At 51.1% G+C, this 26593-nt stretch overlaps 1 protein-coding gene across 4 annotated transcripts in view; it reads right to left on the bottom strand.

Moving 5' to 3' along the window:
• The window catches only part of PAX8 (paired box 8), a 59144-nt gene that overhangs the window by 7849 nt on the left and 24702 nt on the right, over positions 1-26593 (bottom strand). Inside the window, exons 3-10 of one of the 4 annotated variants that reach the window (XM_045550060.1) lie at positions 21045-21210; positions 18876-19076; positions 17096-17184; positions 16616-16741; positions 16170-16345; positions 11925-12045; positions 11262-11468; positions 1499-1600 (exon numbers count right to left, since the gene is read on the bottom strand). In XM_045550060.1, the coding sequence (XP_045406016.1) occupies positions 1499-1600; positions 11262-11468; positions 11925-12045; positions 16170-16345; positions 16616-16741; positions 17096-17184; positions 18876-19076; positions 21045-21210 (1188 nt within the window). The remainder of the gene's footprint in view (positions 1-1498; positions 1601-11261; positions 11469-11924; positions 12046-16169; positions 16346-16615; positions 16742-17095; positions 17185-18875; positions 19077-21044; positions 21211-26593) is intronic. The other 3 variants (XM_045550061.1, XM_045550062.1, XM_045550063.1) reach the window with 3 other exon arrangements.

Raw genomic sequence — 26593 nt, 5'->3', positions numbered from 1 at the left:
GCTATTTTTTTTCACAGCACCCACTCAGGATGAAGTCTTTCTGGGGGCCTTTGATGAGAGGCCCAAGCCTTCCAGCTACCTCACAGGTTAGATTCTGGGCCCCAGGAACCCCTTGCCCTGGGCTTGCCCTCAGGGAATGATTCATAATTAAGAGAAAAGCCTGGTGCTTTATGTTTCTTCCTCCTCCTCTAAGCAGGCGGCAGGGGAAGGTGGAGGGGTTGGAAGGGGAATGGGGGAGCCGACCGGAGCCTGGGATTTTGATTGAGAGGCCCCATTATCCACACTCTTAAAAAAATAACCGAATCTTTTCCTTTTTTATCTTGACCAATCTCATTTCACGGTCCAGAAGAGGAAGGGAGAGAGGGAGGGAGTCCGGGGCCAGGAGGGAGAGAGGAGTCAGTATTCTGTATTTTCAACGCTGCATTAAGCACATCGCCACGGTAACCAGGCAGCAACAAGTGCCAGCTCAGCAGGTTCCCAGGGAGCACGGAGCTTTTTTCCTCCCTCTCTTTCTCCCTCTCCTCCCTCTGCCCAGGAGAGCCCAGCCCACCTGCCTCTGCACAGGGTGCCCAGAGTGGGCGGCTGGCAAAGATTAACCCCTACTAGGGAGGGAGGGAAGCAGGTCGGGGTGAATGAGCTGTCTCTGGGGTCAGAGCCAGGGAGACTGGGCCAGGGCTGGCATGGGGTTCACAAATGCCCCGAGTTCAGAGCCCCTTCCAGAAGCTCCAGGTCCCCAGGTCTCTCTGGGCAGTGGAAATGGTTCAATTCTACCTCATCCACCCTAGGTCTTTCCTATATGGCTCTAAAAGAGTGAGACTTGAACAAAGAAATTCCTGTTGTCCTCATTTGTCCAGACCTTGACACCCTGGGTCACCAGCGGATGATGACTGGCAGACAAAGGAACCCAAATCCCTGGCAGGCAGTATTCCAGGGCAGTCCAAACGAGGACAGAGAAACACTCGCAGCTCATCTCATACTCTGTAGCACCCTTAGAGTACCTAGAGCCTGGGTCCTACCCAGGCAGAGTTGGACGAGTGTGATGTGCAAAGGAGGGTATGTTTCAGTCATTTCACCCTCCTCGTCCTCATCATCAAAACCATTCAGATTCAGGATCTGCAGCAGGGGTAACTGAGATTCACCAGAGTTAAATCACTGGGAGACCAGGGCTGCTTAAGAACACGGGGCTCGTGTTCGGCTCACAGCGTTTTGCTGGCCCTCAGGGACACTCCCTTATGCTCATGCTCACTGAGTCCTGGAAGAAGTTGGGGAGCATGGATTTGGACACAGGTCTGTCTGGGAAGAGAGAGACCAAGCTGGGACGAGTTAATGACAGAGCCAGGACTGCACTGGGGCACTTTCTCCAGGTGTTTACAAGAAAATACCCGCTTCGGTCCATACCATGCCCTTTGGAAATTCTATGAATGGGACACAGCATGCCTCCTGCCTGCTCTTGTCCCTCCCTCCTCCAACACTTCCTTCTGCAATGCCCTCCCCTTACCTGCCACCATGCCTGCGATGGCAGAGGAGGCATAGCTGCCCTGTCCGCTGGTGGGGATGTGGGGTGGGTATCCGGGCAGCGTGGGCCCCACCATCTCTCGCCCTGGAAAAACACAGCAAACAGTCATCAGTTGGACTATCGGGGGCTCCTGTCCTTATCATCTCACTCTCCTCCCATGCCACTGCTACTCTCTTCAAAGCCATTCTCCAAACTTCCTCCCACCACCCTCCTCTGAGCCCAGTGCTTGTGTCTTCTGTTTTTCTGCAGGGAAGATGCTCCACCATGCAGGGAGCACTTGCTATTGAGTCCTGTACTGTTCCCTGTTCCCCAGTGGTTTTATTTATACGAATGTTATTCATCCACAAAAATGTCATGGTATTGGAGGCTGGGGGCTATGTCTTCCGGTCTTTGTTATGCCCCACAGCACCCAGCATGGCAGCAGGCACAGCTGGCCTCAACAAACACACTCCAGGCCGCCTGACTCAGAGCTCACCCCTTTCAGCCCCAGCTCTGAGGGGAACCAGGAACAAGGCCCTGTGAACGGGTGGCAGGTGTATGGCCCACCGGCCTATCACTATCATTTTCGTGGCTGTGACAGACATCGCTAATCAACTGCCACACTCTCACTGAGTAGAGGGGACTCCTGCTCCTCAGCTGGCCTTGCAGGTGGATGCAATCTGTCAAAGTTGCAAGGGACAAGGACGTGAAACCTATCAGTTCTCCCTGACCTAGGAAGGAGTTGTGACAGAGAGATATTACATTTACCTTTCATATGTGACCATGAGTCATACCTCTGTCAATTCCATTTCTGAAAAGAACTATTTTTAGCAAAACAGACGCTGATCTTTCTTGGTTTATCTATAATTTGCGAGTCAAACTTTGCGAGTCAAAGTCTTGGTGATACCAAAGCAGTTCTGCAAAAACCCCATTTCCCTGGCTCTGCCTCTCCTCTACATCAGGGAGTCAAACCTTCCCATTTTGGAGACCCCACCTGCCCTGGTGGGCTTCTCCCCATCTACCCATGTGCCAAAAAACATAATCTCTCACCTGTGCCCCCTCCCATAGCCCCTGTGTTCTGCAGGCTCTGACCAGACCCTCCCTCACTCCAAGATTCTTAGCAAGGTGACAATGCATCCTCATTTTCCCAGGTCTGGTCAGGTGATGACCATGGTCCTGGCATATTTATTTTAATAATACCCATTTCACTCTCAAAATGCTCCAGTTTGAATGATAAATTATTTGGTCATCCTTGATTTTAGTGATGTTTACAGAGTTTCTCAGTCTCAGCAATATTGACATTTGGGCTGTGTAATTCTTCATTGTAGGAGGCTGTGCTGCGCAATACAGGATGTTTAGCAGCATCCCTAACCTCTATCCATCCAGTGTGACAACCCAAAATGTCTCCAAACATTATCATATGTCCTCAGAGGGAAAGAGGCGGGGGCAAAATTGTCCCTGGTTGAGAACCACTGTGTTAGATTATGACCGTTTTACCCAATTATCTTGTGCCTCTTCCATGTTGGGGGTTTCTTTTTTCCCCAAGGACTTATGTGGGCCACCTGTGAGCCCCTGTCAACCAACTTACCAAGTCCATCTCCTTGCCCAACTTTCCTCCCATCAGTCCCCCCAGGTCCTTTGTACCTCAGCTCCTTCAAGGGGTGCCTAGTACTGATGGAAAGGAAGGTACATCCCATGAAACCCTGTAAGTTGTCAATGCCACAGTGACTACCTCCTCCTTACCTCTCTCTCTGGAGATTCCCTAAAGATAATTAATTCATTCAACAAATACTTATTGAGTAAGTACTATGCACTAGGCACTTTTATAAGCTGTTGGGGATACAGCAGAAAGCAAGAATGCTTAGCTAGAGCATTAGCTAGAGCAATCAAACAAGAGAAAGAAATAAAGGGCATCCAAATTGGAAAGGAAGAAGTCAAATTATCCTTGTTTTCAGATATGATCTTATATCTAGATAAACCTAAAGACTCCACCAAAAAACTATTAGAACTGATAAACAAATAGAGTAAATTTGCAGGATACAAAATCAACATACAAAAATCAGTAGCGGGGGGGAGGGGATGGAGGTATGACTACATGATGAGTGCCAGGCGCACTGTCTGGAGAATGAGAATGGACGCGCTTGGGACTCTGACTCGGGGGGATGGGCGGGACATGGACAATGTATATGACCTGAACTTATGTACCCCCATGATGAGCTGAAAAAAAAAAAAAATCAGTAGCATTCCTACACGCCAACAGTAAACAATCTGAAAAAGAAACCAAGAAAGTAATCCTGTTTACAATAGCTACAAATGAAATAAAATACCTAGGAATAAACTTAACAAAAGAAGCAAAAGATCTCTATAATGAAAACTGTAACACATCGATGAAAGAAATTGAAGAGGACACACAAAAAATGGAAACATATTCCATGCTCATGGATTGGAAGAATCAGTATTATTAAAATGACCATTCTACCCAAAGCAATCTACAGATTCAATGTGATTCCCATCAAAATACCAATGACATTCTTCACAGAAATAGAAAAAATAATCCTAAAATTTATATGGAACTACAAAAGACCCACAATAACGAAAGTCAGGCAGAGCAAAAAGAACAAAACTGGAGGAATGACATTACCTGACTTCAAATTATACTACAGAGCTGTAGTAACCCAAACAGCATGGTACTGGCATAAAAACAGACACACAGACCAACGGAATGCAATAGAGAACCCAGAAATAAATCCACACATCTGTAGTGCGCTTATCTTCAACAAAGGTGCCAAGAACATACAGTGGGGCTTTTTATAATCTCTTTAATAAATGGTGCTGGGAGAACTGGATACCCATATGTAGAAGAATGAAACTAGGCCTTTATCTCTCACCATATACAAAAATCAAATCAAAATAGATTGAAGACTTAAATCTAAGACCTGAAACTATGAAACTACTAAAAGAAAACACTGGGGAAATGCTTCAGGACATTGGTCTGGGCAAGGACTTCTTGAGTAATACCCACAAAGTACAGGCAACCAAAGCAAAATTGGACAAATGGGATCACATCAAGTAAAAACCTTCTGCACAGCAAAGAAAACAATCCACAAAGTGAAGACACAACCCACAGAATGGGAGAAAATATTTGCAAACTACTCATCTGACAAGGAATAAATAACTAGAATATATAAGGAGCTCCAACAACTCAATAGGAAAAAATCAAATAATCCAATTAAAAATGGACAAAGGATCTGAATAGACATCTCTCAAAAGAAGACATACAAATGGCGAACAGGTAAATGAAAAAATGCTCAACATCATTAGTCATCAGAGAAATGTGAATCAAAATGACAATGAGATATCATTTCACCCCAGTTAAAATGGTTTTTATCAAAAAACAGGCAATAACAAAGGCTGGCGAGGATGTGGAGAAAGGCGAACTGCATTGTTGGTGGGAATGTAAATTAGTGCAACTCTGTGGAAAATAGTATGGAAGTTCCTCAAAAACTAAAAATAGAACTACCACCTGGGTACAGGGTGAGATGGCTCACACCTGTAATCCTAGCACTCTGGAAGGCAGAGGTGTGAGGATTGCTTGAGGTCAGGAATTCAAGACTAGCCTGAGCAAGAGCGAGACCCAGTCTCTACAAAAAATAGAAAAATTAGCTGGGTGTGGTAGCACACACCTGTAGTTCCAGCTACTTAGGAGGCTGAGGCAGGAGAATTGCTTGAGGCCAGGAGTTTGAGGTTGCAATGAGCTATGATGACACCACTGCACTTTAGCCTGGGAATTCAGTATATTGAAAAGGTATCTGCACTCCCATGCTTATTGCTGCACTATTCACAATAGCCAACATATGGAATCAACCTAAGTTTCCATCAGTGGATGAGTGGATAAAGAAATTGTGGTACATGTACATAATGGAATACGATACAGCCACAAAAAAGAATGAAATCCTGCCATTTGCAACAACATGGATGGAAATGGAGCATATCATGTTAAGTGAAATAAGCCAAGCACAGAAAGACAAATCTCATGTGTTCTTAATATGAGGGAGCTCAATATATATATATATATATTTTTTTTTTTTTTTTTTTGTGAGACAGAGTCTCGCTCTGTCATCCTGGGTAGAGTGCAGTGGCATCATCATAGCTTATTGCAACTTGAACTCCGGGGCTCAAGAGATTCTCTTGCCTCAGCCTCCTGAGTAGCTGGGACTACAGGTGTGTGCCATGATGCCCTGCTAATTTTTTTCTATTTTTAGTAGAGATGCAGTCTTACTCTTGCTCAGGCTGCTGTTGAACTCCTGAGCTCAAGCAATCCTCCTGCCTCGGCCTTCCAGAGTGCTAGTGTTATAAGCGTGAGCCACCACGCCTAGCCAGGAGCTAAATGTTAACAACAATTGAACTCATGGAGACAGAGAGTAGAATGATGGTTAACAGAGGCTGGGAAGGGTAGTGGGGAGGGAGGGATAAAGTGGGGATGGTTAATGGGTGCAAAAACATAGTTAGATAGAATGAACAATATTTGATAGCACAACAAAGTGATTGTAATCACCAATAAGTTAGGGTATACTTTAACTAACATAGTAGAAAGAGAGGAATTGGAATGTTCCTAACACAAAGAAATGATAAATGCCTGAGATGATGGATACCCCAATTACCCTATTTGATTAATTCACATTGTATGATTGTATCAGAGCATCACATGTACCCTATAAAGATATATAACTATTATGTACCCATAATAATTAAAAATTTTAAAAAATTAAAAAAAAACAAAGTCAGAAAAATAAAAGCAAAAAAAAAAAAAAAAGAAAGAAAGAAAAAGAATGCTAAGTGAGCAAGGCCAAACACTAATTAGGATGGGGCACAGGCTGGGATGGACAATTCGAGCCAAGCCTAGGGGGTCAACGAACAAGACCAGGCAAACTCAACTTCTGTCCTTCCTCTGGAGGGAAGGGCCAGGAACCAGAGGAACTGGAGTCCTTATGCCGCCTCTATGTCTGAGTGCCCTTACAACAGCCACTTACGCACTCCAAGCCTGTTTCTTAACATGCAAAATGTGATAAAAATAAAAGTAGCCCTATACACCTTATTACTATTACTGTGAGGTTATCAGCATGATTCAGAGCCAGGGTTTTCTGCTACACGAGGACATTGATTAGTGCATTGGGCACATTCTAGAAATGGTTGTTTGTCAGTGGAACTCTGACAGAATAAATCCTCTGTGAATGAGCCATCTGCGTGGACTACATAAACCCGTGTGAAGTGCTGCTAAACCTGAGCACCACCTTCTCCTCTGTTTCCCTTTTACCACAGTGTCCAGCTGTGCTCCGCGCTCCTTCACATGGGGAGGAACCTCTGGAATTTAGAGGTAGGCTCAGTTCCCCTGACACAGGGTCAGCAGGGGAACAAAGGAAGGGGTGGAGACACAGGAGGGAAACGGGGAATTTTAGTGCACTGAGAAGCGGAGGGAGAAATATGCAGAAGCGATACCAAGGGAAGACCTGAGCTTTCTGTAGAGGAGACTGCAGTACAGTTAACCCTCAGACTTGGCCCCTGTGGCCCTCGGATGAAGCACCTGGGGACCAAGACAGGGGCGGAGTGACATGAAGTCTGTGAGAGCAGGAGGCCACAGAGGGTGGTGAGGAGGGGAGCGACACTTGAAGGGGGTGGTGGCTGATTCAGGGCCCAACAACTTCTCCTTTCGGCTTCCCCCCCTACTTCCTCCTCCCTGAGAGAGCGCTCTAGATCCAGGCCACGCTCTGCATGAAACACAAGCCACGCAATTCTCTGCACCACAGCTCCCCGTCCAGCACAGGAGGGACCAGCTTAGAGTGGAGCTTGTAGATTAGGGTCACAGCTTGATTGAGTCCACAGTCATCCCCATGGAGCCCCACTCCATGAGAACTAGCCCCCACATTGCTCTTGTCAGTGGAATTCATTGGCCTCACTCCCCTGTATTCTGAGATTTTAATCTGCATCTCCCCTCAATAGGGAAGAGGTTTCTGGATCAAACAGCAGAGCAGACTCCTGCAGGCTTCCTTCCATGAAACCTGGCCTTCCTGGAAAGACTGGTAAGACCATCTTCAGGACAGCCCCCACCCAGACTGTGATGCCATGAACCCTCCTAACAGCTCCACAAAATTCTTTACTCCAAATTTTTAAATACATGGTTTCTTCCAAAAACCCAAGAACCTTGCAACCTTCTTAGCAACAAAACTACCGCAGCCATGAGGTGGAGAAGCTCCATCGTGGCCTATCCATGCCCTCTTATCTACTTCTCTGTTTTTAAAGCTCTTCATATAAATTTACCCTTGTTGTGAATTCCATCCCCTCTACACTTGAGTATCCTTCCAACGCAGCCCTGTCTTTAAGAAGTTGGCATAAGGCATGGGCCCATGGTGACTGGCTATGGACCAGGGTTCCCTAAGAAAGATCTAACACCCCAGAAATATTGCTAAGTATTCTAAATATTGGTGGAGACCAGGATCCAAAAGCCATTGAGGGTAGAGGTGATTCCAGACTATTCTATGTTCCCTCTTTGATGTCTGCTCTCCACATAACCCCTTTTCAACTCCTTATCTTGCTCTGATAGCAAGGAGAATTTATGGCAACCGAGAAGTCTCCTTGGCAGGACTAAATATAATTTTGTACAAAAGGATGGAGGAGGGGAATGGACTCTGATGATAAAACCTAACTCAGAGCTTTCTGGTCAGCTGAGCTGGAGTCAGCCCTGGAGCAGCCAGGCCCAGGATGGTTCAGGACCTCGATGGTGCTCTCTTGGCCAGACTTGGGTGTCCCCAGGGAACTGGCAGGACTGTCAGGGGCAATCTTGCTATTCCCCAAGATTTCCTCTTTCTTGGCTGTTTGGGGAGACTTGGAAGGACAGTAACCCTGGAAATCATACTATCAGAGCCACTGGGCTGAGGGAAGAAGGGACTCTAAGAGAAAATCTACAAAGCAGGTAAAGGGGTTGCAGAGACAGCAGGGAGGGTCCTTAGGGATCACTCAGAGGGGCTCAGAAGGATCATGTAGGTTAAGCTGAGCTGATTATGGAATGAAACTCACTGGCTCCTCCCTTCTCTCCCCTGCCTGCAGGATTACCTAGAAATAATTTGGTCTCTGCTTCTTTCCTTTCTTTCAAATTCACCTCTTCCTCCCTTGGGTAGGTGTGCAGCCTCCCAGACTCTCGAAATCACTCCCTTCCTAACCTTCATATTCCCAGCACTCTCGCCATGGCTCAGGCACATGTTGGGTATTTAGGCCCAGTCTTGACCAGAGGCCTCAGGTGGATGGGCTGACACCCTGAGCTCAGCTGGACCTGCCTTGTGCCTGAACTGCAGGGCTGGGCTCAACTCTGGGAGCTGCAGTCCTGATTGGCTCCCTGCTCTTGGCCACCTGCCTGGACCCCTGTCCCTCCAAGCCTGGCACTTCTCACTCTTCTCAGAGCCCCTGCCTTTGTGCTGAATTGTCAACTCTCGGGCTGGGCCCTGGGGCCAGCGAGCAGCCTCCATGGTGCTCACACCTGCATTTCAGCATCAGCTGGGCTTGGCTTGGGGGCCACCTGCCTGAAGGATGTGCCAGTGCTGCATACTTGGCTGCCTGCTGCCTGAATGACCAGCTGGTGTCTGCTGCCAGCTGCTTTGTCCCATGGGTTGTGTGACCTCCCAGTCCTGTAGCTGGCCTGGAGAGCGGGCATGTCTGCTAAATTAAGAGCTGACAGTAGTTGCAAGTGTCACCCCTGATCAACTGCATGTTGACAGGGGATGCTTATAGCTCTAGTAAGATGACTGGTGGGGTCGGGGGGACTTTGGGGGCAGGGAGATTGCCCTGGGCTGTTCCAACGACACTTTATACCACTGTCCACTCTGATACATCTAGCTGCTTCCAGCTGCTGTAGCCCTTCCCTCTCCTCTCAGCTGGTGCCACCAAGCCTTTCCACCTCTTGTGTAGTAGCTGAGACCTGCTCCCCATCAACACGAGCTTCCTCCACACCCTCACCCCTTCCTTGCTCCACTGCAGCCCCGGCCCTGGCCTGCCATTCACGTGAGACACGCAGGCATGCCCCGTGATCAGGCAGTCGACCCCAGAAGGGACAGGAGGCTTTTCTGCTCCCCCTTCTCCTCCCTCTCTTTGCCATTTTCTTTTGCTGACATAACTTCACTCAGCTCACAGATTTTTCTCCTTTAATCACTTTGGTCAAAATAAATGACCCATCTCTGCTGACTTCACCCTCTTTTCAAATTTCAGACTCCGAGTCAACATTTTCTTCCCTACTTCAGATCCTTAAACACCGTCTCTCTGCGCATACACTGGGCACCCGTCTCTTCCAAGAGGCCCTCCCACATTAGATGCAGGCTGCCAGACAGACAGAAATGCAGAGTGAGGCACAAGCGAGAGTACATGGACTTGAATCAGATGCCCCTGTGGTCCCTCTGGGCATCTGGTGCAGTGGTTTTCAAGTTCAAGGGCTTTCTGGGGGCAGGGCCCCTACTTCAAACAGAGCAGATCTTCAGTGGTCTAGTCAGGACACATGGCTTCTGTAAGGCTTTTACTTCACCGGAGCATTTCAAGGCCCAACAAGTTTGAAAACCACTGGTGGAGATGCACTGTCTGACTCTGGGCTGTCTCTGTGTCCTTGCCCCCGCCCCCCACTGCTCTCTGTTCTAGCATCTCGAGGTGGGGTGGGGGTGGGGTCAGGGCAGTGGGGGGGGCATTCACTCTGTCACTAAATGCTGTCTCCTTAGAGACAGCACTAATTTAAGGAGAGTCTTCCAGTGCTGACCTGAGAGCTAGCTGGCTTCCTCCACTGGTCCTGCCCCCTCCTGGGCCCACATCTAACTAGTCTCATTCCCGTGGAGGCCCTTGAGATGAGAGAAGACGGTTATGGGCCTCTGCCCCCACCTTACTGCATCTCAGGCTTTCTCCTGCCCAAGCCAAACACCCAAGTTTTCTAGCCATTCCTCAGGCCCCGGCTAGATGTGCTGACATCCTTCTGCCAAGGGGCCCCAGGTCTACCTGAGGTCTGACGCAGGGGGTGCAGGCCCAGCCCTCACCCTGCTGGACACCACGCTCCCAGCCAGAGACCATGGCCAGGCCCTTCTCCTCCCTGCGCCTGCAGAGAGCTTTGCTCGGGATGCTCCATAAGGTGCATCCAGCTTTAAACGTTTCGAGGCAGATGAGCTTCCTGCTGGAAGGTCCCCCACTCCCCCCAGCTCTCCAGTTGCTGAATCCCTCTGAGTGTATCGTGTTGAAAAGATGTTTGTGTCCTCCATGGGTGATGCTGTTCAGCTGGGCACGAAGATAGCTACGTGATGGAGACACAACTGGGACTGATCCTTGTCCTTTTTAGAAATTTGATCCAGAAATTGGCTCTAAAGCCAATGCCTTTTTCCTTCCAAAGTTTTCTGTCATTTTTCCTTCTTTTTTATTATTATTATTGTTATTACTATTAACCAAGACCAAGCCTTTCCACTTTTCTGCTCCTGGGTCCTGGCCTTAGGATCCCTGCTCTTTCATGGGGTTTTGGGGTGATGTACCCCACTTCCTGGCACCCCAGAGTGCCTGCCCCTTCCGAGGGCTGTGGAGAGCCAGGCCTTGGCACCTCCAAAAGTTGCCAGAGGAATTAGGGAATAGAATAGTGGTGGACAAAACTGGGGCTAGAGAGGAGAAAGGGGAGAGGAAAGAGGGGAGAGGCGCTGGCCCTAAGGATCCCCCGCCCGCCCCCGAAACGCCTGCACGGCCCGGGACCTCCCTGTCGTACCTGAGAGGAGGGCCTGGCCCGTGAACTGCCCGTACACGGAGGCAGCATGGGGAAAGGCATTGAAGGGCGGGACCGAGGCACCGGCTGGGACCCCGGAGCCGACTTGCTGCAGATCCAAAAAGGCGGAGCTAGATAAAGAGGAAGGGGTGGAGCTAGAACTGGACACCTCGGGGGTTTCCTGCTTTATGGCGAAGGGTGAATGAGGATCTGCCGGAGGGAGGGAGACAACAAGGAGAGAGGGGTGTGAGATGACGGGGAGGGCACATGCAACACCAAGCCATGAGATGCAGGAGGGGGCAGGCGGCGCGGGGCAGGCAGACCTGGCTGCTCGCAGGGTTGGGTGGGGAGCGAGGGTGGTCCTCAGGTCTGGCCAGGGAGAGAAGCTCTGCCTCCCTGCTCTGCCTTCTTGCAGTGTAGATGGGGGACTGCGCGAGTGTGTGCCCCGCCTCTCCCGAAGGAGGGAGTGAGGAGACCCAGGAGCGGCCAAGGATTGGAGGCAGGACCCCCTTGACCCAGCTGGAGGCCCAGCCAGCGCAGCCCACCTCTCCTCTCCAGGCCAGGGCCCCAGACACCTTCCTCTGGCCAGCCGAGCTCTGCCTTCCCGGCCCTCCACCCCGCCCTCACAGTTGGGGCCAGCTGGCCCGGGAGACTCGGGCATCATACCTGCCACCACGGGATAGGTCTGGTGAGTCGAGAGGTTGCGCCCCAAGGGCGTATTGGAAGGGGTCAGGGTGGCCTTCCCGTCGTCCAGGGCGCTGTTGAGCAGGGGCAGCGGGTAGAGGCCCTGGGGAGCAAAGCGAAGTCAGCGCACAGAGAGGCCCCTGGGCAAGCAAGCCCTCCTCCGACCCCTGCAGCCTGTCTTAGCACCTGTGGCCTTAATCTCCCCAGGAAAAGCTTCCTCATCATCCCCTTCCTACTGTACATTCTCAACTGGTGGCTGTGTCTCATCAGTGGGTCCCTGTTCTCCTTCTTCGTCCCTGGCATTTAAGGCCAGCTGGTGGCATGGGAGCCCAGGCACGGGATGGAGAATCTGCCCCAGAGGACCACACCCTGGCTGGACGGCTGGTCTTCTTCCTGCCTCCCCACAGTCTGAGCCCACATAGCACAGGACGGTGCCAAGGGCTGGAGCAGCCCCATTGGGTGACTTCACGTCAGATGCTTCACTCCAGATGCTTCACTCTATTAACTCAGGTATTCCTCTCCAGATAGGGAACACAGGCACAGAGAGGTTAAGATACCTGTCACTCTTCCATATCGGGAAGAGACAGGATTCAGGACTCAGACTCAAGGAGTCTGGCCCCAGCGCCCCTGCTCCCAATCACTGCCCTAAACTGGAAGATACAATTACCACTTCTTACGTTAGCAAAGAGCCTCTGCTATCCAGATAGAGTCCCTCAGCAGCCCTGTGACGTGAGCAAGTAATAGTATGTTTATTTTATATGTGGAGCCTGAAACCCAGACGGGTAAATGGCCCAGGGCTGTATAATGGAACTGGGACTAAACCCAGGACTTTGGGTGCGGCCCCAGGTGCTCTACCCACCAGAACAGGTGGATTTCTTCTGCTCTTGCTCCATATCTAAACAAATAGAAGCGTGCAGGTCCAGCTTGAAAATGATTCTTGGAGTTATTTTGTTGGAAATGCTCTTTATCAAGTGCCTGGGAGTTTTCTTCAATAAGACCTCATTTTAGACACCTCTTGGCCTCCCCTGGCACAAGCACAGCTATAGCCTCAGGTGCTCCTTCCAAAAGAATTTGTTTAACTAAAGCCAAGTGTACTCTACCCCCTCACAATGGCTCCCTCCCACCAGAGGACAAGATAGCACACAGAGGCACACACTTGTTCCCCACATATGGTCACACGGCATACACGCACTATGCGAAAGACTGTGCAAAACTGAAACCAGGGAAAGCTCTGTGGTTGCATAACAGCTCCACTAAAGGCAGTTGTTTGCACTGATTTCCATGGAGCCGGGTTCTCCAAAGAGCCACAGCACTTTCCGGTTGCATGCCGGGCACTTTTGGAAGCTGCAGTCAATTCTGGAGGCCACCAGGGCACCATTAGCGCATAGCGGCAATTACTGACTAAATGGTGCTCTGGTTCCATGCCTTCCGAGGGGGCCCACTTAGAGGCAGGGTGGAGTTGCTTAGAGCTCAGCTTAATGAAATTGAACAAAATACCTAATTTCTAGAGAGTATAGCAAAAGTTTAAAATGCCTTATGGATGTGTTGATTGGCTAGCAAAATATCTACTCAGAATCCTATAGTTCTTCCAAAATCTAGGCAATTTTGTGACAAAAATGATGAAAAAAAGTCGTGAAACATTTTGACAATTTTGTATTGAATGGCTTAAACATTCCAGTGATGACTGGATTTTTTTTACTGGGACTGAGCTTGAATTGGGGACGGAGCGGCACAATGCTTCCAGAACTTAAGCGAGTTTGAGCCCTGGTTCTGTGATGACTTGCTAAGTAGCTTTAGTGTACTTGACCTTGCTGAGCCTTGATTTTCTCACCTGTATAACAGGGATCATAGAATCTACCTTGCAAGGCTGATGAGATTTTATATACTTATATAAAGTGCTTACCACAGACTGCTTTCTGACTATAGATGCTCAATAAGTAGTTATCATAGGTATTATTATTTCAGAATTATGTGAAGAGTCAGAAGCTGCCAAATTCTTGGTCACTGTCATCATAATATTTACATTCTGTTGATAGGCCTCTTGGTGCACATTGTAAAATAGAGGAACAAGAGCTGTACAGACTCCTGACTATGACCCATAGTGAAATAGCAGCCAGGAATGAGGTCACATGACGTTTCTGTTGACCGCTTTCCCCATGTTGACTTTACAAAGAGATGGCTCTGTCTATGCCCCTTGTGCTTCTCTCTTGGCTCCCCAGGCCAGAGGGCCTTCCCGTGCCCAGCGGAGAGAACACAGTGTTCCTTTGGCAGCACAGTCCATCACCAAAGCTAGGAAAGGCACAGGCTGGTTCTCCCTGCCCTCCCCACCATGCTAGGAGAATGAATGAGCAAGGGAATGAATAATTTATGGGCACTGTGCTGGGCCTCGGTTTCCCCATCTGTAGGATGAGCAATTGGAGCAGTTCAATGCTGTTTTTCTGGTCAAATAGAACATACATAGAAGCCCCCTATCTGAAACAGGTGATAGTAGGCCAGTGTGAATGAAACCAGGGCCAGCAGGCCTGAGCTCCACAGCCATCCATCTGCTTCCCCAAGCCCTCCCTGAACTCCCTGGGCCTGGGATGTCTCCACACACTTGGAGACACTGGACTACATGGTCACCGAGGTCCCCGCTAGCCCTAAGACTCTCTCATTCCAGGATTCTCCATGAGTGTTTGCCCGCATGGCACAGGGGCTCTCTGCAGCCAAGCAGGGTGCTTTGGAGGGCTTAGGGGTGGAGCCAGGAAATGGCTCTTGGACCCAGCAGGTTCCCAGGAGCTCAATGGTAGGGTTTCTTTACTGTTGCAGGGTGGCTGGTGCTTGCACATGGGTTTTGCAGGCTCACCCTCACACAGCAGGCTTCCTGCAGGCCCACCACTGCGGCCCCCTTTCCCTCCCGGAGCCGTGTGCTGACTCTCAGAGAAGCACCCAGGTCTGCTGACGGCTGGCTTTCCCTGCACCCTCGTGGTTGCCACAGCCAAAGCTGATAAAATCGCTGACGCAGATTGCCTGCCCAGCTGCGGGTACTGGCAGGGGGCCAGCAGCCCAGACGGGCATTGGCAATGGTTCAGCTGATTATTGGCATTGTCACCACGGTCCCACTCAGATCGTACAGGCGGGTGGGCTCGCTTCACTCCTAGATCAGATGACAGCGAGAGCAAAGAGGGGCAGGCAGACGCCACCCTGAAGACAATCCTCAGCTGGGGGCTTGGTGGGTGAGAGGAGGGGGACATCACCGCTGTGGACTGAGAGCTCGGTGGTTCCCTCAGAGTGTAGCCTTTGCTGGCCTCAGGTGGGACCTCTCACACCTCTGCCGGCTTTTCTCAGAAGCAGCCCACTGTAATTCATTTCACCTGTCCTGAGCACGGGACAGGTGGCTTGTGATTGATTGTTCTGGATTTGGCAACTCATCCGTTTGTCCATTCATTCGGTGTCCCTTTATTAAGTATCTTTCATGAGAGGGGCACCATGTTAGGTGCTGAGGATAAAAAACGATGTTTTGTGTCTCATGAGGCAGCCCTGTCCTTAAGAAACCTGCGTGTCTTTACACCTGTCTGCTAAGTCGTCAGGGTACACTGTGAGAAGCTACCAGGAGTGGCCTGGGGGACGTGCAGAAGCACAGAGGGAGGCTGGGGAGGCGGCTCGTGTCGGAGGGGCGGGAAGGATTCTCAGGGAGGGGGATGCCGGAGCTGAGTCACACTGGCAAGTGGTATTTTTCCAGGCAGAGAAGTGGGAGGAAAGGTGCACTGGGAGGAGGGCACACGGCGTGTGAGGGCAGAGAGGTGTGAGCCAGGGCGGGGAGTTCGGGGGCATGAGTAATGCAGGGCCTTGGGGCACACAGTGCGGAGGGGGATGAGGAAGTGGTGGCTGAGGTCATCACTCAGAGGCTTCGTGACACCACATTAGAGTTGCGAGGCCTGACCCTACGGTCTGGGGAAGACGCTGATGGCGAGGGGATGGCACCACCAGGCGGTGTTGCCCTCCCTGAAGAGCCAGGCTCAAAGGTTTTCAGGAACCCAAGAGGGTTGGGAGGAGAGGACGATGCCAAGGTGTCTGGTGAAATAAAGCATGTGCTGGGCTTGGAGCTGCAGACGGCACGTGCCCTGAGCCCATGGAAGTGACTTCTGGCTGCTCTGGTGGCCAGACTGCAGGCTCATTAGGAGAACACACCTTGCTCTGACCCCTACCAGCCCACCCCTGCTCACCTCCCAGGGCCCGGCTTCTCACCTGCTCGCCTTTGGTGTGGCTGGGGGAGGCGTAGGCCTCCGGGTAGTGCTGCCGCTCGAACGGGCACTCGAGCGGCTCGAGGTGATGCTGGCTGAAGGCATCCGTGCGAAGGTGCTTTCGGGGCCCGCTGCTGCTGCTCTGTGAGTCGATGCTCAGCCGGCAGCTGTCCTGGTCACCTGGCGCCCCCAGGCAGGGAGAAAGCTTTCAGGGGACCCATCTACCCACCCCCCAGGCCAAAGCAGAGGACAGACTGTCGCTGTGGAGGGAGGGAAAGGGCCAGACACCTGGGCCCGGGGCCTTGGCTGCCTGAGAGACAGGGCAGGTGACTGCAGGTAGGCGTTCAGAGTCCCTGTGAAGTCCTGGGCCGTAAGGGAGTCTGTCCCCATCAAAGCCTGAGCAACTGCCCTTCCGTACCCCCACGCTGCCCTCCTGTGCCCAACACTCACTGTCATCCATTTTCCTCTTGCTGTCGCTGCCAGGCTGGGCGATCCCCAGGAGCCCGTTGATGGAGTAGGTGGAGCCCAGGGAGTCTGACTGGGGAGACTCCGGGGGTGTTACAGCTGAGCTGGGGACTGCGGGGGCGAGAGGCAGAGGGTAAGGATGTGGGAGCGACACCCCTCTCTCCACCTGCTGCCACCGTGGAGGAGGCAGCAAGCCACACCTGTGCTGGGCCCTGGAGAGGCTGGAGGCCATTCCCGGGGAGCCCGCTGGTGGGGGGTTCTTGGAGTCAACGCCCTCTGAGGTGTTCCCACCTCTCAGTAGCTCAAGGAATGTCCCCTGGGAACCAGGTCAGGCTTTGTTGCCGTGGGACAGCTTGGTCTGCATGTGGGTGTGTGAGTCCTATACACGGGCACCTCTGTGTGCCTCTGTGTGTATGTGGGTACCCAGAAGGGGGTGTGTGTGCGCCCAGGGCCCTCAGCACTCACTCAGCGTGTGTCCTGGGCTCAGGGACTTGGTGGCCACACAGCTGTCCATGGGGAGGTTGAATGGTTGCTGCACTTTGGTCCGGATGATTCTGTGGGGAAGAGAAGAAAGGCCGTGAGAGCGAAGAGGAGCAGACAGGACTCACGGCTGCCCAGACCCAGTAACCTTTTGGACATCCCACTCTTGTATCTCAAAACACCGCAAACTTGACTTTCCACTGTCAAACCCATGACCTCACCCTCACACCTGGTCCTTCCCAGTGTCCCCATTTTGTGACTGGCACCATCGGTCACTCAGGGCAGAAATCTAGATGGGGGAACATCTGCCACCCTCCCTTCCCTTCCTATCAAACCTGTCATCGAGTTCTGTGTTTGACCTTGTAAACCTCACCAGCGCTGACCCCTCTCTGCATGTCACTGTCAACACCTTAGTGCATGCCACTACCAGCTCTTTCCCCTCCAGGGTCACTCCCCGGCCCACCCCATCCACTCCTGACCCTTCATAATTGGTTCCTCCTCATGTAGCCAGAGTGGATTTTCTGAAAGGCCAGTCAGCTGCCTGCTTAGGATCTGCCAAGGGCTTCCCATTGCTCAAAGGCCAAAGACGAGTATGTCTTGGCCCCCAGCTCCTACAGGGCAGCCTGCTGACACTGCCAACCTCAGCCTATCTCATGCTCCCTTTCTATCTACTGCTTTCTTTCAGCTTCCTGTGTAAGACCCTATTGGCCAGAGGGCCTTTGCATGTGCTGTCTTGGAGTTCTTTTTGCTCCTCTTTCACCTAGTTAACTCTTTTTTTTTGACACAGAGTCTCTCACTCTGTTGCCTGGGCTAGAGTGAGTGCCATGGCATCAGCCTAGCTCATAGCAACCTCAGACTCCTGGGCTCAAGCGATCCTTCTGCCTCAGCCTCCCGAGTAGCTGGGACTACAAGCATGTGCCACCATGCCCGGCCAATTTTTTTTCTATATATATTTTTAGCTGTCCATATAATTTCTTTCTATTTTTAGTAGAGACGGGGTCTCGCCTTTGCTCAGGCGGGTCTCGAACTCCTGAGCTCCAACGATCCGCCCACCTCGGCCTCCCAGAGTGCTAGGATTACAGGCGTGAGCCACTGCGCCCAGCCACCTAGTTAACTCTTATTTGTTGTTTCTTACTCAGACGAAGCCTCTCATCACCTTCCTGAGCCACATAGCCTCATGTTCCTCCCCTTAGCAGGATGTAGAGCTGCATTTATACAATGTTTTGTGTGGGTATTTGATTAGTGCTTATGTTCTCATTTGACAGCAAGTTGTGCAAAGACAGGAATTGTGTATTCCAGGGCCTAGCACACAGTGAATGAGTGAAGCATGTGTGAATGAATTAATGAAATGAGTGATAAATAAGTGATTGAGGTGGTGAGTGAATAATTGAAGGACTAAACAAATGAGGGAACGCTTGAATGTGGGCCAGGTTAGGGGTCTTGTGGCTCATAAGAGGATAAATTCAAGAAGATTCTTTTATTCAATGAAAGAGGATGTGTGTTTGAGGAAGGAAACTGTAGGTAGCACAGTTTCCTGCCCTGAAGGCTGGTTTTCTATCAGCTTCCATGGCAGGGGCCGGGAGGGGGATGCCCCAGAGCATGGGGCGAGTGAGGGGCAGGGAGGGGTGGTGCTGCCCAGTGTTGGGGTGCGCCCTGCCTGATTCTTCAGTATGACGCCCCTTCCCAGCCCTGGCTCCACCCAGGCCCTTCTCTAGTCTCTTTCCTGACCAAAGCCCAGGGGCCCCAGCTGACTCCAGAGGCTCACCTGTTGATGGAGCTGACGCTGGGCACAGTGTCATTGTCACAGACACCCTCAGCCAGGAGCCGGTCTCGGATCTCCCAGGCAAACATGGTTGGGTTCTGTCGCTTGTAGTCCCCAATCTTCTCCACCACCTTGGGGGTGGCCACCTTGGGCTTGGAGCCCCCTATCACTCCAGGCCGGATGCTACCAGTCTCGTAGTACCTACTCCAATAGAGAACCCCAAAGAATTACCCAATAAGCAGGTGGGCTCTTTGGGGGAACTTAGCCAGGGCCTCTCTCCCCCCTCAGGCTTCTGGGGAGGGACATGGGGATGAAACATGCCCCTAAGGCTGGCCTCAAACACCTGATGTTTCCAGAACTGTCCATTTCCCTTGCTTGGGTAGGCACACACCACTGCCAACCTGGAACCCTCTGTAAAGGCTGCACCCTGGCTTCTCTCCTACCCTTCCCTCTGACCAGTCTGCTGTGTCCAAGCACCTGCAGGAGCCACCACCTGGGGCACAAGACCTCCCTTCTAAGGAAGGAAATCTTGGCATCTGTGCTGTATGAACGATGGTTAAGGACAGCAGTTTGCTCTGTCCAGCTTCTCTTGGCTAAAGCACAACTGGCTGACTCTTCTCCTTGGCCACCTGGGAAGCCAGCTGTAGTCACTGGGCCCTCTTCCCTGTCTTGCTGGTTCACCTTTGCTCCTCACTCTGTCCCAGCCTGAGCCATATCCCTCACCCCTGGTCACTGGTTTTCTATCAGGTTACATGGTTCCAGTGGAAGCTGCTCCTTAGGGACTCTGGAATCCCAGCCTGGCTTGGATCCCCACTGGGCCCTGCCTGTTAAGCTGAGCCTTCTCTTCCAGGGTCTCCACTCCTCCCCGCCCTCCAGCCCCCGGCTGGCAGCTTTGGCAGATCAGTGGCTATCCGCCCCTCCTTGCTGTAGAAACTCCCTGGTCTCTCTGCCGTGAAAAACAATCTGGCTCTTTAAAACTCTCTTCATTTGTCACTACTGTCCAGAGCTTGTCTCCTCTCTGGGACACCACAGCTAGCTCAGAAATCCCCTCTTCCAACCCCAGGAGAGGGCCACACTTTTCCCTAACAACTTCAGTCAGGGAGCCAGGGCTTTTCATGGTTCAATGAATGGTCCAGGCAGGGTCCTCTTAAATCCACGTATGATTCAGAGGAGGGGGACAGGTACGTGTAAATGGAGCTGACTCAAAGCTCTGGCGCAGGGGCGTTTCTGATGGAAGAGTCTGTCCAGACTAGAATATGTGGCCACGTCAGCTCAGAAGCAGGCCTTTGTACCTCCCGGCCTCCCCTGAACCTTTGGGTCGGTGGTTCTCCACCCTGGCTATGGAGAATTAGAATCACTTGTGGGGATGGGGGGTGGGCTTAGCAATATCCCCAAACTTGAGCCTATTCCCCTAATTTAATTGATTCACCTGATTTAATTGATCTGGGCTGGGGCATAAATGTTAATTTTTTTTCTTAAATCAAGCCTCTCCAGAGGACTCTAACGTACGGCCAGGGCTGTGAAGTGCTGATCTGGGGTCTTGCAGATCAATGGCTGTCACTCCTTAGTGTTTGTGAGTGTCTCCGGGTCATCTCGTAAGAATCACAGCATCCAGGCCTGGCTCCTGGAGAGGCTGATTCAGTAGGCTGGACAGGGCCCAGGAATCTGCATTTCAGCACACAGCCCTGGTGCTTCTGTTGAAGGTGCCCTGAGAATTATGGTTTGAGAAGCACAAACTCAGACGTCCCTCTGGCAGGGGTTAGAGACACCTTGGGAGCCACGTCTGACTGTGTGTCCCCTGCCTATGGGCCCCATTTCCCTTGGTTGACTCAGCTGGGGGAGGACCTTTGGGGAAGATTCTTCTGCCTCTGGAGCAGAGAAACCTCCAGCAAAGGAGACGGGGCACAAAGGAGAAAGCAGAGGGAGAAACTAAAAGAAGGAGAAATTAACAAAGAAGGGGAAAAGGCAGGAAAATAACAGAAGAGCAGTGGACGGGCAGAGGCCCAGAAGTACCACCACACACCTGTTCAGGTCTCGCGACCAAATCTGGACTTTGGAAACAAATCCCCAGTCCCTGAGGGCAGGGGAGAGGAGAGTGGTCATGTTGCCCTGGGGTCAGCGGAGAAGGCAGGCCCTGCAGTCAAGGTGGTGTGTGGTGAATTTCGTGCTTACCTGCCAAGGATCTTGCTGACACAGCCATGACTGACTCGGAGCTGGCGAGAGATGTCGCAAGGCCTCACGCCCTGGTGGGCCAGGTCTACAATGCGTTGGCGGACCACTTCGGGCAGGGGTCTGCCATTCACAAAGGCCCCTCCCAGCTGGTTCAGCCCTCCATGGCCTGAGGAGATAATATTCCCAGGGACAGGTGTCAGGGGCCAGGCAGGCGGTTGGGTGGGGATTAGCCGAGAGCGCAGGGCAGTGTGTGTGTGTGACTGTGGACTGCACGGTCAGGCCCTTAGGAGCTCCCTCTGCATCCCTCCCGCTTCCCAGCCCCAGGAAGGCCGGCACAGGTGGTACGTGATGTCACCACACCCCTCCACCATGTGATGGCTTCAGGGGGGCACATTGTGGTCTGGGGGCTCTTTGGGCCTGCTCAGTATCCTTCAAACCCTCTGCCCTTCACTCCAAATAATCCACCATCTTCTCCCCTCCCTCTGAAAAGTTGTAAGTCCCCTGTCCTCCCTGGGTCTCCTTTCTTCTTCTGTAAAATGAGGGCACAGGACAAAATCAGTGGTTTTCAAATTTCTCTTTCTCCTCTTAAACCAGATTTTTAAACACAATCACATCAAGAAACACAAACACGAAAGAATAAAAGCAGAACTTTTCTGGTTGAGTTGGGGCAAAGTGTGCCCAAGCCCTGTCTGTGGGTTCATTGCCTGAATGATCCCCAAGGTTTCCTCTCTCTCTAACAGGCCAGAGCACCACAAATGGCTGTCAGGGACCTCACAGGCACACGTACCCCTGGACTGACCCATGGGCCGCAGGCAGTTGTGCAGAGCATGGACACACCATGGATATGTGCACATGTTTCTCTAGCTGCTTTCCTGACTCAGCCACTGCCCTCTGGACCCAGCCAGCCAGCCAAACCCATATGATCGAGTGTCTCTCTGTGCCGGGCACTGTACAGGCTCTGTGGATGCCAAGGTGAGTAAGACAGACAAGATCCCTGCTCTTGCCTTGCGAGGTTTATTAGAGTGAGGGTCCAGACCAGCAAGCGGCCAGTTAGCATACCTTGTGACCACTTCTAGGACTAGGGACATGCAGAGGGTGATGGGAACCAGTGGAGGAGACCCGGCCCTGTCTCAGGGAACCACAGATGGGTTTCTGGAGAAGTCTAAGCTGAGACTGAAGATAAAGAGGTGCTGGCCAAGTGAGGGAGAGAAGGGAGAAAACTGTGCCAGGCAGTGGGAACAGCACACGCAAAGGCTTTGAGGCAAGAGGGTAATTGTCTATTAGATTTACCAACACACTCAACCCTATAAAGTCCCCAGATCCATATTGGGCCGATTTCAGGGCTGAGATCTCCGTTTGTCCATTGAGAGTACTGGGGCTCAGAGAGTGACTTGATCTCTGCGACTTGTCTGATTGAGCTTACATGAGGAGAAGCCGGGATCCACCCTGAATGACAGCTCAGCCCAGTGCTGCTTCCTTGGGAGGGCCTTGCTCTGTGGCTGGCGTTGACCCTGGAAGCTTGGGATTGGCCTTGCAGTCTTGTGCTGAAGGGGCTGTGATCTAGGCATGAAAGACACCTCTTCACGCCAGGGGCAGGATTTGGTGATCCGGCTGACAGGCTAGAGGCCTCGGGGTGGGAGCCAGAGGGAGCGGGCAGGAGAGAAGGAAAGGCCACCACCAGGCCCTCCAGTGAACCAGTTAAGGACTATTTATGGCTGAGGGTGGAAAGTGCCTTTGCTGGGCACACAGTGCCCGTTACCACCCACTGACTTAGCACATTCAGAACTGCCTTGCAATGTCTCCTTAGGGGCCCAAGCTGTCTTCAGCAGAACAGTCAATTTCCCTTAAAAACCAAGAGGGCTATAAGCCTCTGCCCTGGGCGGTAAGTCAGGAGGAAAGGCCCGCTGGCCAAACACCCCGCAGGAGGGACGCAATGACCGGTCGTCCTGGTGGAGGCAACAGGGCGAGCTTGGGCACAGCTCCCAGGCAGCTCGTCCAGCGAGCGCTTGCACCAGGGCTGGAAGCGTGTCCGCAGGGGCTGTCAGCAGAGCCCAGGTGGTGGGCAGAGTGGCCGCGGCCCCCTCCAGGGCCTGTGCTGCTGGCGCCTCACTGGCCACACTGGCTTTGTGGAGAATCTCTGTAGCCACCTGCCCCTCACTACGTCATTGTTGCCCACCCAGCTCTTTTGGGTCCAGACACTGAACACAAGGGGGCGCCAGACAGCCACTCAAACCCAACCAGGCCTTGCACAGACCCGCTTTGTCCTTTTCCAGAACTTTCGCTGTGGTGTCTACCAAGGCCTGGATGTTTGTGCTAGGACCTCTATATCTGGAAGCGAGGTTTCTTACAGGTGGAGTCTCTTCACCCCTGGAAAGGTAGCAGATTTTTTTTTTTTTTTTTTTTTTGAGACAGAGTCTCGCTTTGTTGCCCGGGCTAGAGTGAGTGCTGTGGCGTCAGCCCAGCTCACAGCAACCTCAAACTCCTGGGCTTCAGCGATCCTACTGCCTCAGCCTCCTGAGTAGCTGGGACTACAGGCATGCGCCACCATGCCCAGCTAATTTTTTCTATATATATTTTAGTTGGCCAGATAATTTCTTTCTATTTTTTTAGTAGAGACAGGGTCTCGCTCTTGCTCACGCTGGTCTCGAACTCCTGACCTTGAGCGATCCACCCGCCTCGACCTCCCAGAGTGCTAGGATTACAGCTGTGACCACCGCGCCCGGCCAAGGTAGCAGATTTTAAAAAAACAAATGCCATTTTCTGGTGACGTGAATTGGGTATTGTGTATTTTTTCATAATAAAAAAAAGTCTACTCTGTTTCTTCAATGTAAGCTTTGTGGGCTATTATCCTAAATTATCTTGAAGGACTGACTCAGGTTCCTCAGAAGCTCGAACTGTCAGGAACCCTCCCAAAAGGTTATTTACCATGTAAGCAAGCAATCAGAGTGCAGGGAAAGATGTATTCACATTTCTGGACCCTAAACTGTGAATTCTCTGGTGCTTTATTTATTTTACTGGCTTCTGAATGACTTTATGTTACTGTGGAAAGAGCCTTGGGCCAGATTCTTGCCTTGACTCTGCCTGTTTTAATCTTAGCATTTGAGAAAGTGGCTTTTTTTTTTCAATGTTAGCATTTTTATCTATTGAACGGAGCTTAACAAAACTTCTTGTTAACGCCTGCTGCTGACTTATAACTACTGAAATAAGATGGGGAGTGAGGATGAAGACATGTTTGGCTAGCTAAAAATCTTGATATAAATATAAAATTTTTCTAAATTGTAATATTTCTATGGTTGGATGTTATGGCCCAAGCTTGGCCCTAGGAGGAGGGTGGTGTTTCTCAAACTTGAGTGTTCATCAGAATCACTTGAAGGGTTTGTTAAAACACAGCCTCCTGAATACAGTGCCCTGAGTTTCTGAGTCAGTAGGTCTGGGATGAAACCGAGAATGTGTGTTTCTAAGAAGTTTCCAGATAATGCTAATGCTGCTGGTCTGGTACCACACATTGAGAACCCCTGGTTTAGGCCAGGCAATGGTTGATAAAGAAATTTAAGAGAAAAACTTCTTGTACCAACCCTCCACCTGCAACCCGCCACTTGACCTTCTCCTAAGAATAATAATTATTGTGTGTATATTATGGTTTTCATTTCTTTTCAACTGAACACATATTGACCAAGTGCCTTCTATGACTTAAGTACAAAGTATTGGTGATACAACCTTGAACAAGACAGGAATCCTGACCCTCAATGAACTTAAAAACTTTTGTGGATGTGATCAGATAAATCAGAAATCACCATGTTAAGGGAGAAGTGTCTTGAAAAAGGTAAGTCCACGTGCTTGGGGAGCCCATAAGTGGTCAGAGGGAGGCCGTAGGGAGTAACAACAAGGAGGTAACCAAGTGAAGAAGTTGTCACTGGAAAAAATTCCATGCATAAAGTCTTGGTGCATTCAAGAAATTGAAAGACATTTACTGTGGCTGTAGGACAGGCAGGAAGGAGAGTTCAGAAAGAGGCTGCTGGCTGCAGACAGAGATGGCTCCTATGGTTTGAGGTTTTGAACTGAGTCCTTGTAATGGAAGGACTTTTGTCTTTCCTGTGTCCGGTGTGGGGGAGTGGACTCCTCTGGGTGAGTCACCACCAGACACCCAGAGGTGGGTGCAGGCTTCCTTCCTGTACTGCGGAGGGCCTGGCGCCCACTGGGTTGACCACCTTTCTATGCTGCTGTGGACAGGGTTGGCCTTGAGGCTGGAAGCCAGAAATGAGTAGGAGCCCCCTGGTTGGGCCGGAGGTGGGAGGTGGGGGGGTAGGTGTGACCCAGGAAGAGGTTTGGAGCCTCATAAGCAAAGGTCCTTTGAATGTCTAGAGGACTGTGGGCGGGAGGGGTGGGCGTACAGGAGGAAGACAAGACTGCCTGGCAGGTTGCAAGCAGGCTTCTGAGTGTGAAGGAACTCAGACAAGGAAATGCGAGCTTCCTGGTGTCAGAGAGGACTTATCTTACAGTAAAGGACTTTGGAGATCCGCAAAGCTCTAGGTGAATCTTGCTGTCCAGAAATGTATCCTTTGGAAAAGAGACCATATGGACTCTTAGGACTTTCTTTGATAATTTCTTTACCCTTCTAGAGTGCTAAGGAGTAGGGATGGTAGAAGGAAAGGAGAGAGGCTCATGGCTCACAATTCTTGTAACATGCCCTGATATCCAAACCTGTAAGATGTGGGGATACTTTCCCATGCTCCCACAGTCCTTCACACAAGTCCCTGTCATAGCACTGACTGCCCTGAACAGTAACTTTATCTGTTCAGACTCCTATATGAGTTACTCAAGGGTAGAGGTCTGTCTTTGTCTACCTAGCATTGAGCACAAAGTTTCATTAGTGCTTTAGTATACACTTGGACAGAAAAATGCTTTACATTTTGATAGTTGTCACATAGATTCCCAGGATCCCCCACTGTGGGACACCCCCATCCCATAGTCCAGTGTTTTCCTTGTTTACCATCTGCTTGATCCCTTGTAGCTCTGCCCATCCTAAAGTGATAACGACTCAATGTGATGTTCTGCAAAAGTTTCCATGTAACTACCTGGGGATTTTTGCTTGAGTCCCACAGAGTGTCAAGATGGGAATTTGAGTCTTGGCAGGGCTATAGTGAGAAGTGTGGTGCGGTGCCCTTGAAATCAAGCTATGCCTTTCTCCCGCCCCACGAAGGAACAGTCTTGCCCGTGCGAGTCTCTGCCGTGCTCGGCCTGGTGGTGTTCTCTTCCCCACACACTCATGTGCGGGTTTGTGATCTCCCTCTGCAACCTCCCAGCTGCTCCCCTTGGCTCGGTGATTTTCTAAAGTAAAGGCCAGGGTCTCTGCCTCAAACTGCTCCTGAAGAAAGTGTCCCAGGACCATAGAATCCCAGCGTCCCAAGTCTGCACACTGGATCACTCCAGCATCCACAAGGTTATGGGTTACCTGGACACGTTAGCAGAGAGATGGTAGCTAGGTAAAGCTGCCACCTGGATTTCTCACTGACCCCTCGCCCTCTGCCTGTGCTGGAACCCTACTCCAT

Source organism: Lemur catta, chromosome 4 (assembly GCF_020740605.2).
Source record: "Lemur catta isolate mLemCat1 chromosome 4, mLemCat1.pri, whole genome shotgun sequence".
Lineage (NCBI taxonomy): Eukaryota > Metazoa > Chordata > Mammalia > Primates > Lemuridae > Lemur > Lemur catta.
Note: the sequence above shows the minus strand (reverse complement) of the source record. Positions and strands in the feature narration are given on the sequence as shown.